Source organism: Podarcis liolepis, assembly GCF_965112155.1.
Source record: "Podarcis liolepis genome assembly, chromosome: 3".
NCBI classification, from domain to species: domain Eukaryota; kingdom Metazoa; phylum Chordata; class Lepidosauria; order Squamata; family Lacertidae; genus Podarcis; species Podarcis liolepis.
The window spans coordinates 118,209,681-118,229,417 of NC_139557.1; the positions used below are offsets into that span (position 1 = coordinate 118,209,681).

The 19,737-nt window shown below is 45.2% G+C and overlaps 1 protein-coding gene and 1 long non-coding RNA gene across 2 annotated transcripts in view; both read right to left on the bottom strand.

Annotated features, from left to right (window-relative positions):
- Nucleotides 1–1,644: 1,644 nt before the first annotated feature.
- On the bottom strand, nucleotides 1,645–4,337 carry LOC310702833. Its single transcript, XR_014523653.1, has 2 exons — nucleotides 4,125–4,337; nucleotides 1,645–1,898 (listed from the first exon to the last, which is right to left on the bottom strand). It is a non-coding gene; the product is annotated as an uncharacterized lncRNA (long non-coding RNA).
- Nucleotides 4,338–4,435: 98 nt separating this feature from the next.
- Nucleotides 4,436–19,737, bottom strand: part of LOC310702746 (uncharacterized protein) — a 55,541-nt gene continuing 40,239 nt past the window's right edge. Inside the window, exons 8-9 of the mRNA XM_083494822.1 lie at nucleotides 16,572–16,688; nucleotides 4,436–4,583 (exon numbers count right to left, since the gene is read on the bottom strand). Of these exons, the coding sequence (XP_083350948.1) occupies nucleotides 4,507–4,583; nucleotides 16,572–16,688 (194 nt within the window). The 3' untranslated portion in view covers nucleotides 4,436–4,506. The remainder of the gene's footprint in view (nucleotides 4,584–16,571; nucleotides 16,689–19,737) is intronic.

Genomic DNA, 19,737 nt, shown 5'->3' on the forward strand with positions numbered 1-19,737 from the left:
CTTGGACCTTTCATTGGCTTTTGACACTGTGCACCCTATGTGGTATTCAATGCTAGTCCTACTCAGAGTAGACCCATTGAAGCTGAAAGGTATGACTGACTTAGGCCCATTAACTTCCATGGGTCTGCTCTGATTAGGACTTGGCTGTTGTATTGTATTGCCTCTGAGTGGGTTCTCAATAGTTCAGTTCCTACCTGAGAGACCAGGAAGTGGTGTTGGAGCTCCTGGCTGACCCTGTGGCATTTATGCTGCAGGGTCATGCAAGATGCCCATCTCACGTGGATGTCAACATCCAGGGCAGGGCAAACCACTGGGCAGAATGATGCCAATCTCTGGATGGTTTGAAGTAGGGTTTCAGATTCCTAACTTTTTAGAAAGAGGAGCAACAAAATGAATCTCCTCTCCTAATACTGCTCGGATTAAGAAAGCAGAGTGGGTAGGTAAACAGGAGTGATTTTGTGTGTGTGTGTGTGTAGGAGGACTATGGGATCCATTCAGTTTTGGGACTCGGGATGCTTTAATTCTGAGTGCATGTGTTTTCTGCCAGGCTATTGTAAAAACCAAAAAGCACCAATTTCCCCAAAGCCTGAAGTCTCTCAACCCCTGCTGTAAATAGGTGGTATATCTAGCCAAGATAGTGGAGTTCAACCTTTTCTGGATAGATTTGATCCCTCTCTAAAGGATCAGGCGCACACCCCGGGGATCATTTTGGATCCAGCTCAGTCCCTGGAGGCACAAGCTGAGGGTGGTGTACTGTACCAGCTCTGGTTCTTTTTGGAGGAGCTAGCCTGGCTATGATTACACACACTCTAGGTATCTCCTTGTGCTGGTCCCAAGGGTTATCTGTGTGGCGAGGTCTGAGTCCAGTCCGAGGTCAAGGGTGCGGTATGGAGATTGTCCGGCAAAGCTGAAGCTGGGTTCAAGGCAGGGAGCCGGGTGAGGTCAGGAACTCTGGCAGAAGAGCAGGACAGGGTGCAGGCAGGAACAGTTTACCAACAATGTTGCTCCCGCAACCTGGGACTGGGGCTGGCTTTTACCTGCCCCGAGGCATAGGGCAGCCCCAGTCCACAGGTGACTCGCCTCTCCTGGCCTGGAGGCGAGCAGTCCTCCTGCAAGAACTTAGTTCCCTCAGCCTCTCTGCCCTGAGCCTCTGCAGCTCAGGAGAGGCTGGAGGGTTACCGGACACAGAGGCAACCTCAGCTTCCTCTGATGGGGCTGAGAGTGGAGCACCTGCAGGCAATGGGCTCTCCATCACCTCAGGAGCCAGAGCAGACTCAGCTGGTGCCTGCACCTGAGGATCCAGCACAGGTGAGGACCCTTCAGGCTCAAGCCCCAGCCCTGGCTCAGCTGGTTCTGGAGGCGGGGACTCCTGTGCAGGCTGGGATACCTCAGGTTCAGCCTCAGAGTCTGAATCCCAGGCCATCACACTCCTGGTCAGACTACTGCTATGTGTTACACACGGCTGCCTTTGAAGACTGTTTGAAGACTGAAATGTCAGCTGATCGGAAATGCAGCTGCGAACTTTCTAAGCATAGCAAAAGCCACCAGGAGCTTGAGAAACTTCAGAACTGAGCAGGGAGCACCAGGAACATCCAACAGTATCCTTGGGACCAAATCCTATCTTGCAATGAACACTTCAGCTGCTTATTTCTGACAGGCATTTAATGAGCGGAATGCAATGCTTTTAACAATTTCTGCCTTAGCATATATCGAGCACTCTTTGTCCCCCCCCCCCCCCGTGTGAAGTTCGGTTTCTCTTATCCACGGTTACGCATCTGAGTCTAACTTTTTGCAGCACTTTCTCTTCTCGCCACATTCAAACGGAAGTACTTTGTTGCTGGGGCAGTGTGAACTCTTATGGACGCAAAAGCCTCTCATCCTCTCACAAGCCTTGCCCACTGGAAGAAATAGAGAACCAAATGGTTAGTGGGGCCTCCGTGTGGAAGGTTAAAAGAAAAAAACGCCATGCTCACATGATTAAGCCTAGGGCTAATCAGCTAAGCTTGGCTGGGGAGGGACGGAGATTCCCAAGCAGCAAAGTGAGATCTTTCTTTTTGCAACAAGATCCATGTGGCTTGGCTCCTGCTTTTGATAGCTAAGACCAGATCCAGAGCGCCAGGCGGCAGCAGCAGGGGTGGGGGCCAGACACCCACAGGGAAAAAATGTGGGTGCCCAGGCCCCCAAGGCCCCCTGGAGTTGGTGCCTATGAATCAGGAGGTCATCTCCCCCTTCAGAAATGCAGGGCACCTGCCTTTCTGTACGACCTGGCTCATGGTTTCCTTCCTGCTAAATCTCCAGTTTCGCTGCCTAACATGAAGTGCATTTGTCTTTGGCTGCTCTGCAAGGCCAGCTGATAGGCAGCACGGGCTCATGGCTTGCAAATCGGGCAGGCAGGAAGCAGCCATTTACTTTGGAGTAAAGTGGGGGCATTTCTCGTCCTGCGCCCCTAGCGCCGTCAGTGGCAAGGGCTTCAGAAACTGCCTGAGCACCTGGTGAGTGGGGATTCGCAATATATTGCCTGGTCAAAAATTATGAAACCGTTATCACAGTCTGGACTTCAAACCGACTTCAGATTATGTATCCATGCATCGCCCAGCCCTCTGATCCCACCCACTGCCATCTCTGCACCCACCCCCACCCCACCAATGAAATATTGCTCAGCAGCAGTTGATCCTGGGGTGATCCTGGGGGGATGAGCTTGCACACCTGGTTTCCAAACACCCAAGCATTGCTGCTCCTTTTCAAGTTGTGTGTGGGGTAAGGCATGTGGAGCTCAGTGGGGTTTGGGCACAGTGGCAGGAATGTCAGATGGGCAAGACTGGCAACATAAGGCCTGTTGAGGATTATGCATAATGGCCAAAGAATATACAAAATTCAGTCATTATGAGACCTGCAGGGGGGTTGTATATATTGACCAGGAATTGTGCACAATTCCCTCTTCGCAGAAGGAGTACATGCACATTGTCCACGAGACATGGTGACTGTGCACAATGTCTGGTTATTGTCCAAATTAACCACTCAATTTATATTTCCCTGAACATTGCATATATATGGATTGTATATCTAATCAAGATATACTCATTGAAGATTAACAAACAGAAGTTGTCCTGGTTTCTGGTTTCAGGTTTGATCCCAGAATGCCCTGCTTTTCCTCGAGACATACCTATTTTCATCAGAGAAATGTTGGAGGGTATGGAGCTATGTGACACCCAAGCAAGCAAGATAAGTAACTATACAATCTTGAGAAGACATCTGAAGGCAGCCCTCTACAGGGAAGTTTTAAAAATGTTTTGTTGTGTTTTTATATATGTAGGAAGCCGCCCGGAGTGGCTAAGGAAACCCCATCCAATGAGCTGCGTATGGGCAGGGATTTGGATTAGTTGACTCTTGGGTCCCTTCTAATTCTACAATTCTATGATTCTTATTCTTATTAGTATTATTGAATAGGGAGTCCCTTTTTTCAGCAGATAAATGTTGGAGGGTATGACATAAGCTCATAGATTCCAGTGAGTAATATATATATATATATATAGAGAGAGAGAGAGAGAGAGAGAGAGAGAGTTATCAACTTGCTCAACATCCCTTTTGCACTTAATCATTCTGAGAAACTTCATAAATCCCTGCATATTTTGCATAAACTATATCGTTCAGTACATCCATCATAACTTATTTACACTGTTGAATTTATCTTAATGCTGCCAACGTTTTCAAATGTACACAATTTCCCCCCATACTGTATATTCAATAAACATTTTCCAATCTTCTTTAAACGAATGCTCTTTTTGCTCTCTTATTTTATAAGTTGGATCTGCAAGCTGTGCATGTCCCATCAATTTAAGTTGCCATTCTTCTTTGGTTGGGACCTCACTTGTTTTCCATTTGGGGGCTAACAAAACACAGCCCGCAGTAGTGGCATACGTAAATAACCTTTTTTGACACCTGGGAATTTCAGTCTGAATTATCCCCAACTGAAAGGACTCGGTTTTATTGGGAAAGTACTTTAGAAAAAACAAATTCAATTCATTATGGATCATTTCCCAAGACTCTTTTACCCTTTTACAAGTCTACCATATACGAAAGACTTTTAAAAAATCTGAGCCTTTTCTTTTTCTTTTTCTTTTTACCTTGTTCAGCCTGGCTGGCCAGGGCCAGCAACAGCAAAGGAAGAAGAAAAAGGGAGAGGAACCTCATGGTTGAAGCTCCCTCTGATAACTCGAGGCTGCTGCAGAAAGGACGCTGATCGGTGATGAATCAAGCTGAGAAGTTCCAGTTCTTTATACAAGTGTGTGATAATAATAAAATAAAGGTCTCTGCTTTGCAGTGGGGCACCTGCAAGGTGTAGGCAATCACTATCCTTTAGAACATCCCCAGCATCAATCTTCTGCCCACCCTTTCCCCCTAAATTAACCTAGTTAATTGTGCTGAATATTCCTCGTAGGAGTTGCCTGGTACACCTCGCAAACTATCTGTACTAACTTGTCCTATCATTATCTCTCCTGTAACCTTTCAGAATTGCCATTCATCCTCCGACTGTTTGAAAAAGAGAAGGAAGGACCGTGGGTGATATCCAGCAAAATTCTTACCTGGGTAGGAAGAAAGGGGGAGCAGAGTGGAACACAAAGAGACCTGACTTACCGTATTTTTCGCTCTATAAGACGCACCAGACCACAAGACGCACCTAGTTTTTGGAGGAGGAAAACAAGGGGGGGGAATTCTGAATCTCAGAAGCCAGAACAGCAAGAGGGATCGCTGTGCAGTGAAAGCAGCAATTCCTCTTGCTGTTCTGGCTTCTGGGATAGCTGCGCAGCCTGCATTCGCTCCATAAGACGCACAGACTTTCCCCCTTACTTTTTAGGAGGGAAAAAGTGAGTCTTATAGAGCAAAAAATACAGTATTTTTATTTTCTGGAGGGGACAGGACACTTTGTTCATCTGCATCTAATCACTCCCCTTCCTAAAATTTATTTATTGGTGTGTGTGTTTTTCTGTTTGGAAATCTACCAAAGAATAAAGTAGAATAAAGTCAAGATTAAGGGGTTGTGGTTTTTCAGGATGGTAGAGGGCATGTGTGCTGTGTCCCATTGTTCTTCTGATAGGAAATGTTCTGCACGGGGAGAATGGGTGGCAAAGATTGAGAAGAGTCGGGGTGGACTGAAGAAGGTCCCTAATGTCATCCGAGGAATGTTGGAGGGTGTGCTGCCGCCAGAATTTCAAAATTGGGGTGGGGGGGTGAGAACACCAGTCATGAGATAATGAATAATTAAAATCTGGGACATGGTTTGCACAGCTTTCATATATGATGAGAACAAGAGAGGGCAGACAGCAAGATAATGTATTAACCAAGAAATGAAGTCTTTTTATAATGTACTGGAGTAAGAAGACATAGGAGAATGTAAAGCCATTTTTGTTACTTGAAACTTTTCAATATTATCTGTTCGTGTTTGGAATTCATATGGAAATGTGTTCCTATGCATTTAATTCTAGATATCCTTCTCTGTTTGTATTTTATTTTAATTGACATCTGTAATCATACTTTGTTAAGTTGTGAATAAATATATGTGAATTAAAGTTTAATAATAATAACAACAACAACAACAACAACAACAACAACAACAACAACAACAACAACAACAACTTATTTATATCCCGCCCTCCCCAGCCAAAGCCGGGCTCAGAGCGGCTAACAACAGTAAAATGATACAGCATTCTAAAATCATTTCATTATAAAATCAGTTCAAATAAGATTAATGGCAACCATTGGGCTAGAGTTCTGTGAGGATGGCCAAAGGAGGGGGTCAGACTGTGCCTTGGCCAAAGGCCTGGTGGAATAGCTCTGTCTTGCAGGCCCTGCAGAAAGATGCCAAGTCCCGCAGGGCCCTAGTCTCTTGTGACAGAGCGTTCCACCAGATTGGAGCCACAGCCAAAAAGCCCTGGCTCTGGTTGACGCCAGCCTAAGCTCCCTGTGGCCTGGGACCACCAAAATGTTTTTGTTTGAAGACCGTAAGGTCCTCCGTGGACCATACCAGGAGAGGCGGTCCCATAGGTATGAGGGTCCTAGACCGTATAGGGCTTTAAAGGTTAAAATCAGCACCTTAAACCTGATCCTGTACTCCACTGGGAGCCAGTGCAGCTGGTATAGCACCGGGTGAATGTGATTCCACGGTGAGGACCCCGTAAGGAGTCTCACTGCGGCATTCTGCACCAGCTGGAGTTTCTGGGTCAGTCTCAAGGGCAGCCCCACATAGAGTGAGTTACAATAATCCAGTCTGGAGGTGACCGTGGTGTGGATTACAGTGGCAAGATCAGGGCAAGAGAGGTAAGGAGCCAATTGCTTAGCTTGGCGGAGATGAAAAAATGCCACCTTTGGTATAGCTGCAATCTGCACCTCCATGGAAAGGTAGGTGTTGAAGATTACACCCAAACTCTTCATGGATGGTGCTGGCACTAATTGCGCCCCCCCCCTCGATCCCATATCGTCCCGACCCAGCCAAAGGACCTCTGTCTTCACAGGATTTAACTTCAACCGGCTCCCACATAACCATCCAAATTATGATTGAACTTGGGATCTTGATCACTAGGCAGCAATAGTCCTACTCAGAGTACACCCATGGAAATAAATAACCCTAATGGGCCTTCAGTAGCATTAAATACCACTCTCAATGACCTATGGACAACCAAAAGGTAAAGGTAAAGGGACCCCTGACCATTAGGTCCAGTCGTGACCGACTCTGGGGTTGCGGTGGTCATCTCGCTTTATTGGCCAAGGGAGCCAGTGTACAGCTTCTGGGTCATGTGGCCAGCATGACTAAGCCGCTTCTGGCGAACCAGAGCAGTACACGGAAACACCGTTTACCTTCCCGCTGGAGCGGTAGCTATTTATCTACTTGCACTTCATGCTTTCAAACTGCTAGGTTGGCAGGAACTGGGACCGAGCAACGGGAGCTCACCCCGTTGCGGGGATTCGAACCTCTGACCTTCTGATCGCCAAGCCCTAGGCTCTGTGGTTTAACCCACAGCACCAAGTGGCTCCTTAATAATCAGTGCCAGTTAGGTCATAGCTCCAGTCCAGGTTGAGTTCAGTCTATACCACCCGTGTTCACATAAACCAAGCTCTGCCTGGGTGCATGAAAAGCATTGGCTGCAGTTATCTGCTCCTGGGAATCGGTGAAGAGGGCTTTAGTCAAGAGGGATCTTGGAAATACCGGTATATGATGCGCTTCCACTGGATTCTTTTTTATTCTTTTCCCAGGTACATTCATGTGTTTATGCTCGAGCAGAAATTGCAAGCGTTTCCAAAGTTCAAGGCATTCTGTGCTTGGTTGGAGAATGTTCACGGTAAACGTATTGGCTGTCTCTTTACTGATCGGGGCGGGGAGTTCACTTCTCAGCAGTTTGAAGCTTTCCTGACTGAGAAGGGAATCCATCATGACTTGTCAACGCCCATATCGCCATGGATGAATGGGCTTGCGGAACGAGCTAATCAAACGTTGCTGCAAGGAATGAAAACCTTGTTGCATGATGCCAATCTCCCTGATAAGTTTTGGGGGGAGGCTCTGGCGAATTTTGTTTACACTTTTAATCGCAGATTGTCATCACCTATTGGTTGTACCCCCTATGAGAAGATGTTTGGTGAGAAACCCAACATCAAGCACATGAGTATCTTTGGTTCTGACATGTGGGTACACGTACACACCCCACAAAGCAACAAGCTTGGGAAGCGTGGGGCACATGGTTTGTTCATGGGGTACGAAAAAGGTGCATACAGGGTATGGATGACTGACTCTAAGTCCATTAAGTTCACAAGGAGTGTTGAGTACAATCCTAAGTGGGGGGAAAATGTGGGAATTTTCCAGAGTTACCCAGAGGAAGATGAAGGTGATGTCAAGCAAACAGCTAAAACTGAGGAAGCTGCTGAGGATGATGATGATGATGATGATCAGAGTTCGGATTCCAGTTCAGTGGGCGGCGCTGCTGCTGGTGTCAGTGACAGTGATGACACAGCAGACTACAAGAGCGCAAAGGCCTCAGTCAGACCATCTGATGCGTCTGACAATGAACTGGAAGAACCACTGTTCACCATTGGTCACTTTTCTCCTAAGAAAGAGGAGATGAGTCCAGAAGACTTGCGTCTAGTACACAGATCTGAGAGGACCACGAAGGGCAGACCTCCAAAGAGATTTGCTGATGAGTTTGCTAAGACAGCAACTGCTGTTCTTAGTAGCTCAGAGAAGGTGTGGGAACCTTCAAGCTTCAAAGAGGTTCAGGAGTTAACCTCTAAAGATGCTGAGCCTTGGCTTAATGCCATGAAGGCTGAAGTTGATTCCTTGAATAGGAACCAAACTTGGGAACTGGTACCGGTAGTCCCAGGGATGAGACTGGTTGGCAGCAAATGGGTCTTCAAGGCCAAGACGAGACCTATTCACCCACAGTCAAATATGAGAGCATTCGGCTGATGCTCAAGATTGCTGCGGAGGAGAAACTGCATGTTTCCCACCATGACATTAATACAGCTTTTTTGTACGGGATTTTGAACGAGGAGCTGTTTATGCTTCCACCTGACGGGATGCAGATACAGAAGGGAATGGTCTGTAAACTGCAGAAATCCTTATATGGTCTCAAGCAGAGTGCCAGGTGTTGGAACACAAAACTCACTGAGACATTGTTTTCTCTAGGTTTTCACCAGGGCAAAGCTGATCCATGTGTGTTTGTCAAGGAGGAGGGGCAAAACAAACTGTATTGTTTATGTTTTGTTGATGATCTTCTGATGTTTTGGAAGAATCAGGCTTTTTATCAAAGCACCCTGGCTCAGCTGAAGGAGCACTTTGACATGTAGGATCTTGGTGAGGTATCCAACTATCTTTCTCTACAGGTGGAGAGGGACCAAGCAGGTAATTTTCTGGTACACCAAACACAGAAAATTGCTGATGTATTAACCAGGTTGAATTTGGTTGATGCAAACCCAGCAGACACACCGATGGTGACAGGTTACCAGGTAGACAGTACTGCTGAAGCGTTTTCTGACACAACGCTGTACAGATGCATCCTAGGCAAGTTGAACTTCATTGCCAGATGTTCAAGACCCGACATAGCTGTAAGCACTAACCTGCTTAGCAGACATGCCAACAATCCTACTGTTCAGGATTGGAAAGCTCTGAAGCGCATAGCCCGCTATTTGAAAGGGACTATGCACTACAGGCTGAGGTTCACCAGTCAGAAGACTGGAGGTCTTGAAATCTTTGCAGATGCAAGTTTTGGAAGTGACACCACGGATGGTACAAGCACTTCTGGAGTATGCTACATGTACAACCACTGCCTGTTTGACTGGTTGTGCAAGAAGCAGACAACAGTGAGCCTAAGTTCCTGTGAAGCAGAACTCAATGCTCTGTCATTTTCACTCATGGATTGTGAATGATTGATGCAACTGTTTAAGGACATCAGGGTGTCTGTGAAATGTCCTGTACAAGGAGAGTTGCAAGCAAAGAACCAAGTACTTGCAGATTAAGCTACATCGTGCAAGAGAGTGTATTCAGAAAGGACTCATTCAGGTGTCCTACATGCCAGGAAATGAAATTCCTGCTGATCTGTTGTCTAAGGTTGTTAACAGAGAACAACTTAAGGTTTATGCACAAAGGTTGCAATTGGCTTGAACCACAGGTACTACAGGTTACACGGAAAGGGGGAGGATGTTATGATATTTCCGTTCCACCTTAAAAGGGAGCAGGCTTTGTGAGTCACAGAGTCTGCGCATGTCCTGTTCACAGGATGTTTATGTTTCCTGTTGCTTTTGATTTCTCTCTCTGTCGAAGACACTGACGCAGAACAGTCACGTCTTTCTTTGTTCTGATCAACGCTGAATAAAGTCTGTAGATAATGCTCACCTGGGTGCGACTTTTGCTGTGCATAATCTGCTGATAAAGAGTGTGCACGAGCCCTGGAATGTGGCAAGGTATTTCCAGGAAACTCGTGTCGCTAAAAGCTCATACTGCGTGACTACCAGAGATCGATGGATCGTCCGGCAGCCTGCTTGGGGAAGGCATGATGGACTTTATCTCCCTGGCAGTATCCCAACAGTCCTACCCTCCAAGGCAGAAGAAAACAAGCTTGCTCCCACTTCCATGTGACAGCCCTTGAGATGGCTATCATATCGCCTCTCAGTCTCCTCATTTGCAGACTCAACATACCGTATTTTTTTGCTCTATAAGACTCACTTTTCCCCTCCTAAAAAGTAAGGGGAAATGTATGTGGATCTTTTGGAGTGAATGCAGGCTGCGCAGCTATCCCAGAAGCCAGAACAGCAAGAGGGATCACTTCTTTAGCTGCGCAGCGATCCCTCTTGTTGTTCCGGCTTCTGAGATTCAGAATTTTCTCTTCTTCTTTTCCTCCTCCAAAAACTAGGTGCGTCTTATGGTCTGGTGTGCCTTATATAGCGTAAAATGTGGGTACCCAACTCCTTCAGCTGTCGTCAACATAAGGCTTGGTATTCAGAGCCTTGATCATTGGACAGGTCTCCTCTGCTCCTCTGGTCAATATCCTTCTTAAATGCCAAATCCTCATTTTTTAATTAATAATTGCATTTTTAGTAAGGATATTCTTGGAGTTGGAGAACCCCATAGGCATTTGCTAATTAAGGAATTCCTTTTCTGGAAATATTTACTACATATATGACCTGGAATTCTATTCACACAATAGATTATTCTGGTAATAATGTTCGTTTGAGAGTATTAACACTTCTGCATAAGGGCAGGTTAAATGACTCCCATCTATTAATATATAAAGAAAACTCATCAATTACTTTGTTTAAATTACATGCTACTAATTCGGTGATATACATTGGTATGATTATACCTAAATATCTAATTGACTCTCTGCAAATATTGAACTGATAGTTCTTAGCTGAATAAATAAAGTCACTGTTACTTATATGAAACAAAACCGACTTTGCCCAGTTTACAGAATATCTTGAGCAGGGCTAGCATTGGCTGTCCTCTGATGTCTCTGTGCACCAGCAACCATAACAGAAGATCCAGAAGTAAATTTGGCAAAAGGTTGCTTCAGTTGTTTCTGGAATCCAGGTTTCTGTTCTGTTCAGTGTTTCTAAGCCAAGGAATACCGGAGGCTTGCCCAATTTACTGGAATTTTGGGCAGACAACCAAACATTAGCACAGGGAAAATGGATGGATTCTTAGATAACAAAATCTCAGACCCTCCAACATTCTGCCAATTAAACTTGGGACTTGCGTCTTTCAGTGCCATACTCCTGGGCAAATGAGCTGGGGCTTCCCCTCTTCAGCCACCGGTTGTTGTTGTCTCCTTCTCCTCCAGTGGGGGCAGCATTGGGCAGAGGAAGAATGGCTAATGGGTCCAGTGGGGGCAGCCTGACCTGCATCACCAGCAGTCCCCCTCCTCCACTGCTTCCATGGACTAAAGTGCAGCTGCCTTTTTTTCACCAAAGACATTCGACTTTGGGTGCTCAGCTCTCACAAGAGCCAGATGACTGGCAAGGGAGCTCAGCACAAAAACCGGGACAGCCAATCAGAAACTGGGATAGCTTCTGTAATTCTGTGATGTCCCAGTTGAATCAGGACTGTTGATGGACAAGCAATCTTGTCTTGATATCAGGCATAGTGGACCTGTGACCCTCCGATTGTTGCTGGACTACAATTCCCATCATCCATGAACTGCAATTCCCACAAGCCCTGGTTTATTCTGCGTGGGTTGAAGCCAAAGGGAGAGGGGGAGGAAATTATAAGCAGCATGAGGATGAGCTGAGCCCACTCAAGGTAGCCACCAACACTACCTCCCCCCCCCCAAAGGTGTTACGATATGAAGGCAATGCAGCTGCAAACTGGTAGCTTGAAAACATCACATGATGTGGCTAGCTGTGGGAAAGAATCTTCCCGGAAGTTCACAGGCTTCAAGAGTTTGTTTTCTGGACTTCCGGGTTGGTGCGATCTGGAAATGGCGGATTCCCTCCGATCTGCGGAGGGAATCGGCTCAACTGAGGACGGGTCTTGCCGCGCCGGCGACGCGGGGACCCTTAAAAACCGCAGGCGCTGAAGCCTGCGGACCGAAGACTCGGCGGGTGCCTTAAGCGCCCCCCCGATCCACGAAGAGCCTTTTTAAAGGCTGCGGAGAGTCGATCGCTACCTCGGTTGAGCGAAGCCGCGAGCCATGACTGGAGAGCGCTGACTTCCTTCCTTGAAATTCGGACTGAAAAGAATAACCCGTGAGTAAGGTGGATTTGGACTTTAAGAATATTATCCTGTGAATTTGAGACGACCGGGGGGTGCTAAAAGGAAGTCCGCACCCCCCCTTGCAGACGATCTAAAGCAACGATTTAAGAACTAAGCTGGAGAGCCTACCCTTTGAGGGGTGAGTTAAAAAAAAAAGACATTAACTTCCAAGATTTGGCAAAAAAAGAAATTTTGAGCTGGAGAGTGGAGTTTTGGAAGCTTTCTTTGTGGTGTAAACAACCCTCCCTCCCGGGCCCGGGAGCGTCCTGTTTCTGAGCTTGTGTAAGAGGTGCGGAGTTTGACAGCTGTCAAAGCTGTCAAACGGACAGTTTAGAGCGGAAAAATAGTCATTTAAGATCCCTCTGGACTAAAATGAGTTACAATTGAACTAAAATTGTTGGAAACAAAGTAATAACAATAAGTTAGAGGATTGTTGGAGAAAAGATTAATAAGTAACCAGATTCCCTCTAGGGGGAATTCTGTGAAACTACAATGGCTGTGGATGGAAAGTTACTAGTAGAAATCGAAAGAATGTTTCATTTGGTGGGAATCTTACAAGAGCAGAGTCTGGCTATGAATAAACAACTCATGACCTTGACTTCTGGAACAAGCAGCTCTGCTGAATGTATTGAGGACCTGAATGAGAAAGAACCCACAGCTGAATCGGAAATGATATCAGAAATGAAAGAGACTAAACAAGAAAAAGAGAAAGTAAAGTTGGAAAGTACCAACCAGAAGTTGGCATCTGTGGAATATAAGCAAGGAGATTTTTGGATTATATCTACCACAAACCTGCGAAAGATGCAAAAGACGAAGGAGGAGGTCCCGAGAGTTTATGGAATACAGGAATTTAAAATAAAGAAATATGATTGGGGCCTCCACTCTGACTTTGATTCTGAAGATGCAGACTTTGTGGAAATTTTCCAGCAGCTGTTTCCAAATGTCCTTGTGGGAAGAGAATATGGTTTGATGGTGATAGAACTCTTTCGAGATTTGACGACTGACATAAAGGACTACCAACAAGACCGGCGGAGAGGGACTGAAAGAGACTGGAAAGCCTCGGATGTGAGGAACCCAGGCTAAGAACTGCTATTCTGGACATGTATTGGGAAGGGACGAAAACCGGGGATGGGAGGGAGGGAAGAATAGAATCTTAAAAAACACTCAAGACCTTTGGGTTTAATGAATATGACCGTTAACTAAGACAAAATGGGAAATCAATGGAAGGGAATTTGAGTCCAACTTAGGAAAAATCTATTTTTCTTTATAAAAGAGGTAATATTAAGATGGTTAAGAGGAGAAATACCAATTTGCTGACACAATTTTGGGAATTGGGATGCATGAGGGGGGGTGGGGGGAAGTCAGGGAACAGGGTTAGGAAAGTAAGATTCTCTGAAATTATACATGTTTTTGTCTTTTGTCTTTTCTGTGTGTATTTTGTCTTTATAAAAAGTGAAAATCCAATAAAAATTTTATAAAAAAAACCAAGAGTTTGTTTTCTGAGTGTAATATGAGACCTTCCTGTTGCGTATGTGTGGGAAGTCTTTGTCACTTGCTTGCTGAAGTCTGAACTGATCGGACATGTTTTCTGTAGTGCTGCAAAGTCAGAAATAAAGAGATGTAAAAGGATTTCTGACTATCTCCTTTCCCTGCTAGGGAAGCAAGGAGGGAGGGGTGTGCATTTTCCACACTGGGAAATGTCGCCTATCGAGATCTATCCTGGACTTGCAGGGATTGCAGCCAGGGCAGATCACCGGTAAGCAAGCCAGGAGTCTGGGAGAGTTGCCAGCCTCTCCCTAGGAGGCTTGTTTTCCAACAAAAGGTACCCTTTCCTCAGTCCATTTCAGCACCCCCTGCCCCAACCTGGTTTCCTAACATTGTTTATCCTTTCCACTGCTGTTTTCTTTCTCCTCCCTGGAGTCTTCCAAACCAGTCAATAATCCCATTGTGGAAGTATACCTGAAGGAGCATCTCTACCCTCATTATTCAGCCCGGACTCAGAGGTCCAGCTCCAAGGACCTTCTGGCAGTTCCTCCATTAGGAGAGGCGAAGTTACAAGGAAGCAGGCAGAGGGCCTTTTAGGTAGTGGTGACTAAGGAACTAAGGGCAACGGCACCAGCGTGGTATTCGTCTAAGACCTGAGAGACATGGGTTCATGGGAGAAAAGGATGTACATCGCCTTGAGATCCTTGGGGAAAGATGGGAGAGAAATGTCTAAACAAACAAATTGAAAGTGGCATGGATATGTGTTCCTATGTGTTGAACTTTAGATGTCCTTTTCTGCTTGTATTTTATTTTAATTGGCATCTGCAATTACACTTGGCTATGTTATGAATTAATGTATGTAAATTAAAGTTGAAAAGAAACACCCAGATCAATGATTGAATCTGGGATCTTGATCACTAGGCAGCAATAGCCCTTCCCGACTCTTCAGTCCCACCTCCTCCCTGTCACCTCCCTGAGTTCCTTCTTTCATTCTCAAAATCCCAGAAAACACCCCTTCAGAAAATTCCGAGTCCTACTCAGAGTACACCCATAGAAATCAATAAACCTGATGTGCATTCAGCAGCATTAAATACCACTCTCAATGACCTATGGGCACCCACAAGGCAGTGGCTCCTTAATAATCAGCTCCAGTTAGGTCATTGCTCCAGTCTGGGTTGAGTTCAGCCTATCCCACCCGTGTTCACATAACCAGCTGGGCAGCGAAACCCAAGCTCTGCCTGGGTGCATGAAAAGCATTGGCTGCAGTCATCTCCTCCTGGAACACAGGGATGAGAACTTCAGTCAAGAGGAATCTTGGGCAGATATGATGCACTTCCTCTGGAGGTGGGCCATATAAATGCTTTTTTTAAAAAAAATGAAAAAAATACAATTTTAGATTTGCAGGTTAATATACGTTTAATTAGATGATCATCTGAACAGACTGATTTTTATTTCATTGTCTGCTTTCACAAATGGATTGATCAGGACCACTTCCACAAGCAAAGATCCAGAAGAATCAGTGTAGCCATCAGGCGTTCACACTGATGGATGTGGGCTGCTCACTGATGTCACTCAAGGGCACAGCATTGTGCATTGGAGCCACAGTAAGCCGGAAGAGTTAGACCAGATGGGCAGCATTTGGTGAGTTCCTCCTGGCAGAACCCCCCTTTTCCTCTTACATTGATAATTGTCCTCCTGAATAAAAGAAAGAAGGAAATCTGTAATCGATAGCACTTTCAGGAGCCTGGAGTCAGATTGCTCACCTTCAGGAGATGAGGGAGGATCATAGAATTGTAGTGTTGGAAGGACTCAATGGAGCATTTAAGGCCACCCTGCAATACAGGAATGTGTAGCAGAAAGGAAGAGGACATGCAGGCCCAGCCCCAGAAGAGCTCTCAGAGGAATTTGCAAGATCAGTGCAGACATCTCCTGGCCCATCCTGGATGTCAGGATGGGCCACTGGCAGCCACTGACTTTGAGGACTCCATCACAGCCTAGAATAGATCTATTAAATTATTTCTCATCTCCAGCCTCAGATTGCAGTTGCTTTTCAATTCATTTCTTCAGTATTTCTAAGAGGCAGAATGAACTATCACCATTGTGTGGATCTGAAGAAGTGTGCATGCACACGAAAGCTCATACCAATAACAAACTTAGTGGATCTCTAAGGTGCTACTGGAAGGAATTTTTTCATTTTGTTTTGACTACGGCACACCAACACAGCTACCTACCCGTAATTATCACCATTGTTGGTATTCAAGAATTCCTCTCCTGGTTTGGGTCCTTAGGGACCATGAGGTTTCCAGCTCCGGGTCTACTGGATATTGTGATGTATTTTTGTACTTCAGGTGAGGTCTGGAAAGTGCAGAATGAAATGGGACTCTTTGTTTCCAAATCACATATGTGTTCTTGCAGCAGCAGCAGCAGCAGACTGCTGGCTCATCCTCATTTACTCAGCGCTGTCTTAACATTTGGAGAGTTAGATCAGAGCCGCCATTTTTTACTGACCATGGGAAGTGCAGCTTGCACAGTTGCACCCATATGAACATCTGTGGCATCAAAATTCCCTGTGCACAGATGAAAACCTTGAGGCTCTAATGCTTAAAAGAAGATGCAGAACCTAGAAGTGCTGCATCAAAACTGAATCCAAATTTAGACATCTAAAAATAGGGTTAATATACCTTCAGTGTATTATCTGCTACTCTGATCCATAAACTGATCAGTGATTATTTTCTTTAGCACAAACAAAGCCCTGCTTTCTCCAGTGAAGTCGCAGAGTGTAGATCAGGAAACAGGATTAAAAATTAGCAAACATTTGCACGAGTGGGACCACCAAGTCATGGATACAACTTACTCCTACAGCAGCGTGCATTAGGACCACAGGGGACCCATGTAATCTCTCCAGAGGGACAGTTCACAGTCCTTGGGGCCAGGCAAAATCCTCCCAAGAATCCACACAATGGAGATCCACCTGTGCAAAAGAGAGGGAAGTAGATTTTCATCATTTGAGAGAACTCTTAGTGCAATACAGAAATGTTAATTTGACGGGCGTTTTGTTTTGAGCCTTGGAATAGCACTTCAAAATAAATTGTCATTATTTGAAAGGACTTCTTGTGCAAAACATAAACATTCATTTGACTGATGTTTTGTTTTGAGCATTGGAAGAGCACTTCCAAGTATGAGAGCCTGAGGTCCTGGACCAGGAAATGGGAGACCAGCCTTCAAATCCAGCCTCATCATGAGGCTCACAGAGTGGCCTTGGGGCTCTCAGGGTCGTCGTGAGGATTAAATTAGGAAGAACCACAGAAGGCATCTTGAGCTCCATGGAGAAAAAGGTGGGAGATAAATGCATTGAGTAAATACATATTCAAAGCCTTCTGTAACAGCACATCATTATTATTATATCCCATAATACCGATGGGGAGATAGAGGCTGCGAGTGAAAGCCTGGTTTACCCGAGGCCAGCTGGTGAGCTCAGGGTGGAGTTTTACAGATTTGGATTGTCAGGCACGGGAAGTCCTGATTTGACTGATGCTCCGGTCAACATCATCAGTGTTACATAGAATGGTTGATTTGGGGGGGGATCTTACTTCCGGAGGCGGCGCCAACGGTAATGGCGGTCTCCTTCTGAGTTCGGAAGGGGAAGGTCCGCAGGAACCGGGTCTGTCCGCTACGGCGCAGCAGAGACCCTTTCAAAAACCACAGGCGAAGGAAGCCTGCGGCCGTGGGACTTGGCGGGTGCCAGAAGCGCCCCCCCCTATTGGTAAAGGGACCCCGCGAGGGGTTCCGGAGCGGAACGGGGGTGGCGCGGCACTGAGAGTCAATCGCTACTTCTGCGGAGCAAAGCCGCGCAGCTGTTGCTGGAGAGCGCTGACCTTTTTCCTTTGAAACTTCGGATTACAAAATACAACCCGTGAGTAAGATTTTTAAAATTGGGAGTTCAAAGGGTTGTTTCGCCTTTGATCGACGCAGCAAATTTGAATTTGACTCTGAAGCGGGAAGATGTAAAAAGGAAGTCCGTCTTCCGCTGTTGTAGATAAGATCAATGCAAAGACTTTTGAAGCTAGAGCTGGAGAAGTGGAAAGGACTTTAAATTTCATTGCCAGACACAAGAACCCCTCTTGAAGTGAGGGGGGGAAAGGAATTTTTGGGTTTAAGGAAGAAGTGAGGGAAAGACCACTGCCTAATCCCTGCTATTGGTCTGCCAGTGACAATAAGAAAGTGTTGCACCGTTTATGAACATTTGTTTCTACTTGTGAATACTCTGCATGTGAGTTGGACACTGTTGCCTTATATTGAATTGTTGCCTTTACTGGAAAGTGAAAGCTATAAAGGTAAGATTGCCTTTGGGAAAATTGCCTGGAAAAGTAACATCTTTGCTGAAAGTAACATTGTTGCTAATGTGCTCCCCTAGAGGAGGACTGGGACATAGCTGGGGGTTTTCCATTACAGCTGGCTGGAAAAATTCCCCATCAGAAAAGAGGCTTGAACTGTGCGAGTGACCTTGAGGTTTCAAAAACAAAGTAATGGATCAGGAAAAACCCCAGCCTACAAGGTCAAAAACTAGATATCAGCAACGAAGACATTCCGTAGTGGCACCTCCTGAAAAGGAAGATACTGGGCAGTTCGGTGCAAAAAATACAGGCCCTGAAGAGACACTAAATGCATCTTTAGACAAAATATTTGGAGCTTTGGAAAAACTGTCAACAAAAAATGACTTAAACACTACAACTATTAGCTCCAATACTCAAGCGATTGACCGCCTATTGCAGGACTCTAAATTGACAAGGAAAATTGCTGATGAGGCTAAAGAGAAGGTGCTGGTGGTAGAAGGAAAATTACAACCAATCAATAAACAACTAGAAGACCATAAGGCACAACTGTCTTTATTTGAATTGAGAGACAAACAGGCAAATTTAAGAATTAGGGCGGTACCGAAACTCGAAGAAGGCAAACTGTGTGAATTCCTCACACAGGAGTTTGAAGAATTTTGGGGCCTGGACTCAGAAAAGGATTTTAAGATACTGACACTCTTCAGACTTGGCAAAGGCAATAAAGAAGGTAGGAAGAACAAGGTAAGGGACTGTTTGATTACACTCAGATCAAAGGAGGAGAGAGACGGAATATTAGGCCTACATTACCAGAAATCGCTGGAAATTGAAGATTCAAGAATAGAAATTTTTAAAGATATTCCAAAACACCTATTGGACCTCAGAGCTAACTACAGAGACCTGGTGAACTTGTTAAGAAGAAACAGCATCATTTTCAGGTGGGAATTTCCCCAGGGGTTGTCGTTCACTTACAGAGGAAAAAAGGTGAAGATAAGATCCGAGGAGGATAAAGAGAGATACCTGAAGGACCACGAGGAGAATCTACAAAAAGAGGCAGAGGGAAAAGAACCAAAACTAAAACCAGGAGTTTTGGACCTGGCAAAGCTACCATTGGAACTGGATAAACCAGAAGTGTTACCACCAACAGACCAAGAACAAGAATTGGGAGCAGTTGGAGGAGACGCATAATAATCTCACAATGTCTCTGCAGATACTAAGTTGGAATATTAGAGGTTTGAACTCCCCTGATAAGAGGGGAAAAAAATCTTTCATCTACTGAAAAAGGAACAAATGGATTTGATATGTCTGCAAGAAACCCATGTGATCAGAACACATAGGAAAGTTTTAATCAACAAAAGACTAGGACAAGAATTTATCTCATCAGACAAAGTTAAAAAGAGAGCAGTGGTGATCTATGCAAAAGAAAATTTATCACCTAAATTTGTTTTTAAGGATGACCAAGGAAGATTTGTGGCTATTGAAATACAATATCAAGGTGAGAAATTTTTGATAGTAGGAATATATGCACCAAATGAGGGGAAATCAGAATTCTATAAGAAACTACATGAGACATTGTTGGACTTTAACATCATTATGCTGGGAGATATGAACGGAGTGGTATTGACAAATATGGATAAATCAGAAAGACAAGTGGTGACAAAAGATGGAAGACTACCGAAAACCTTCTTT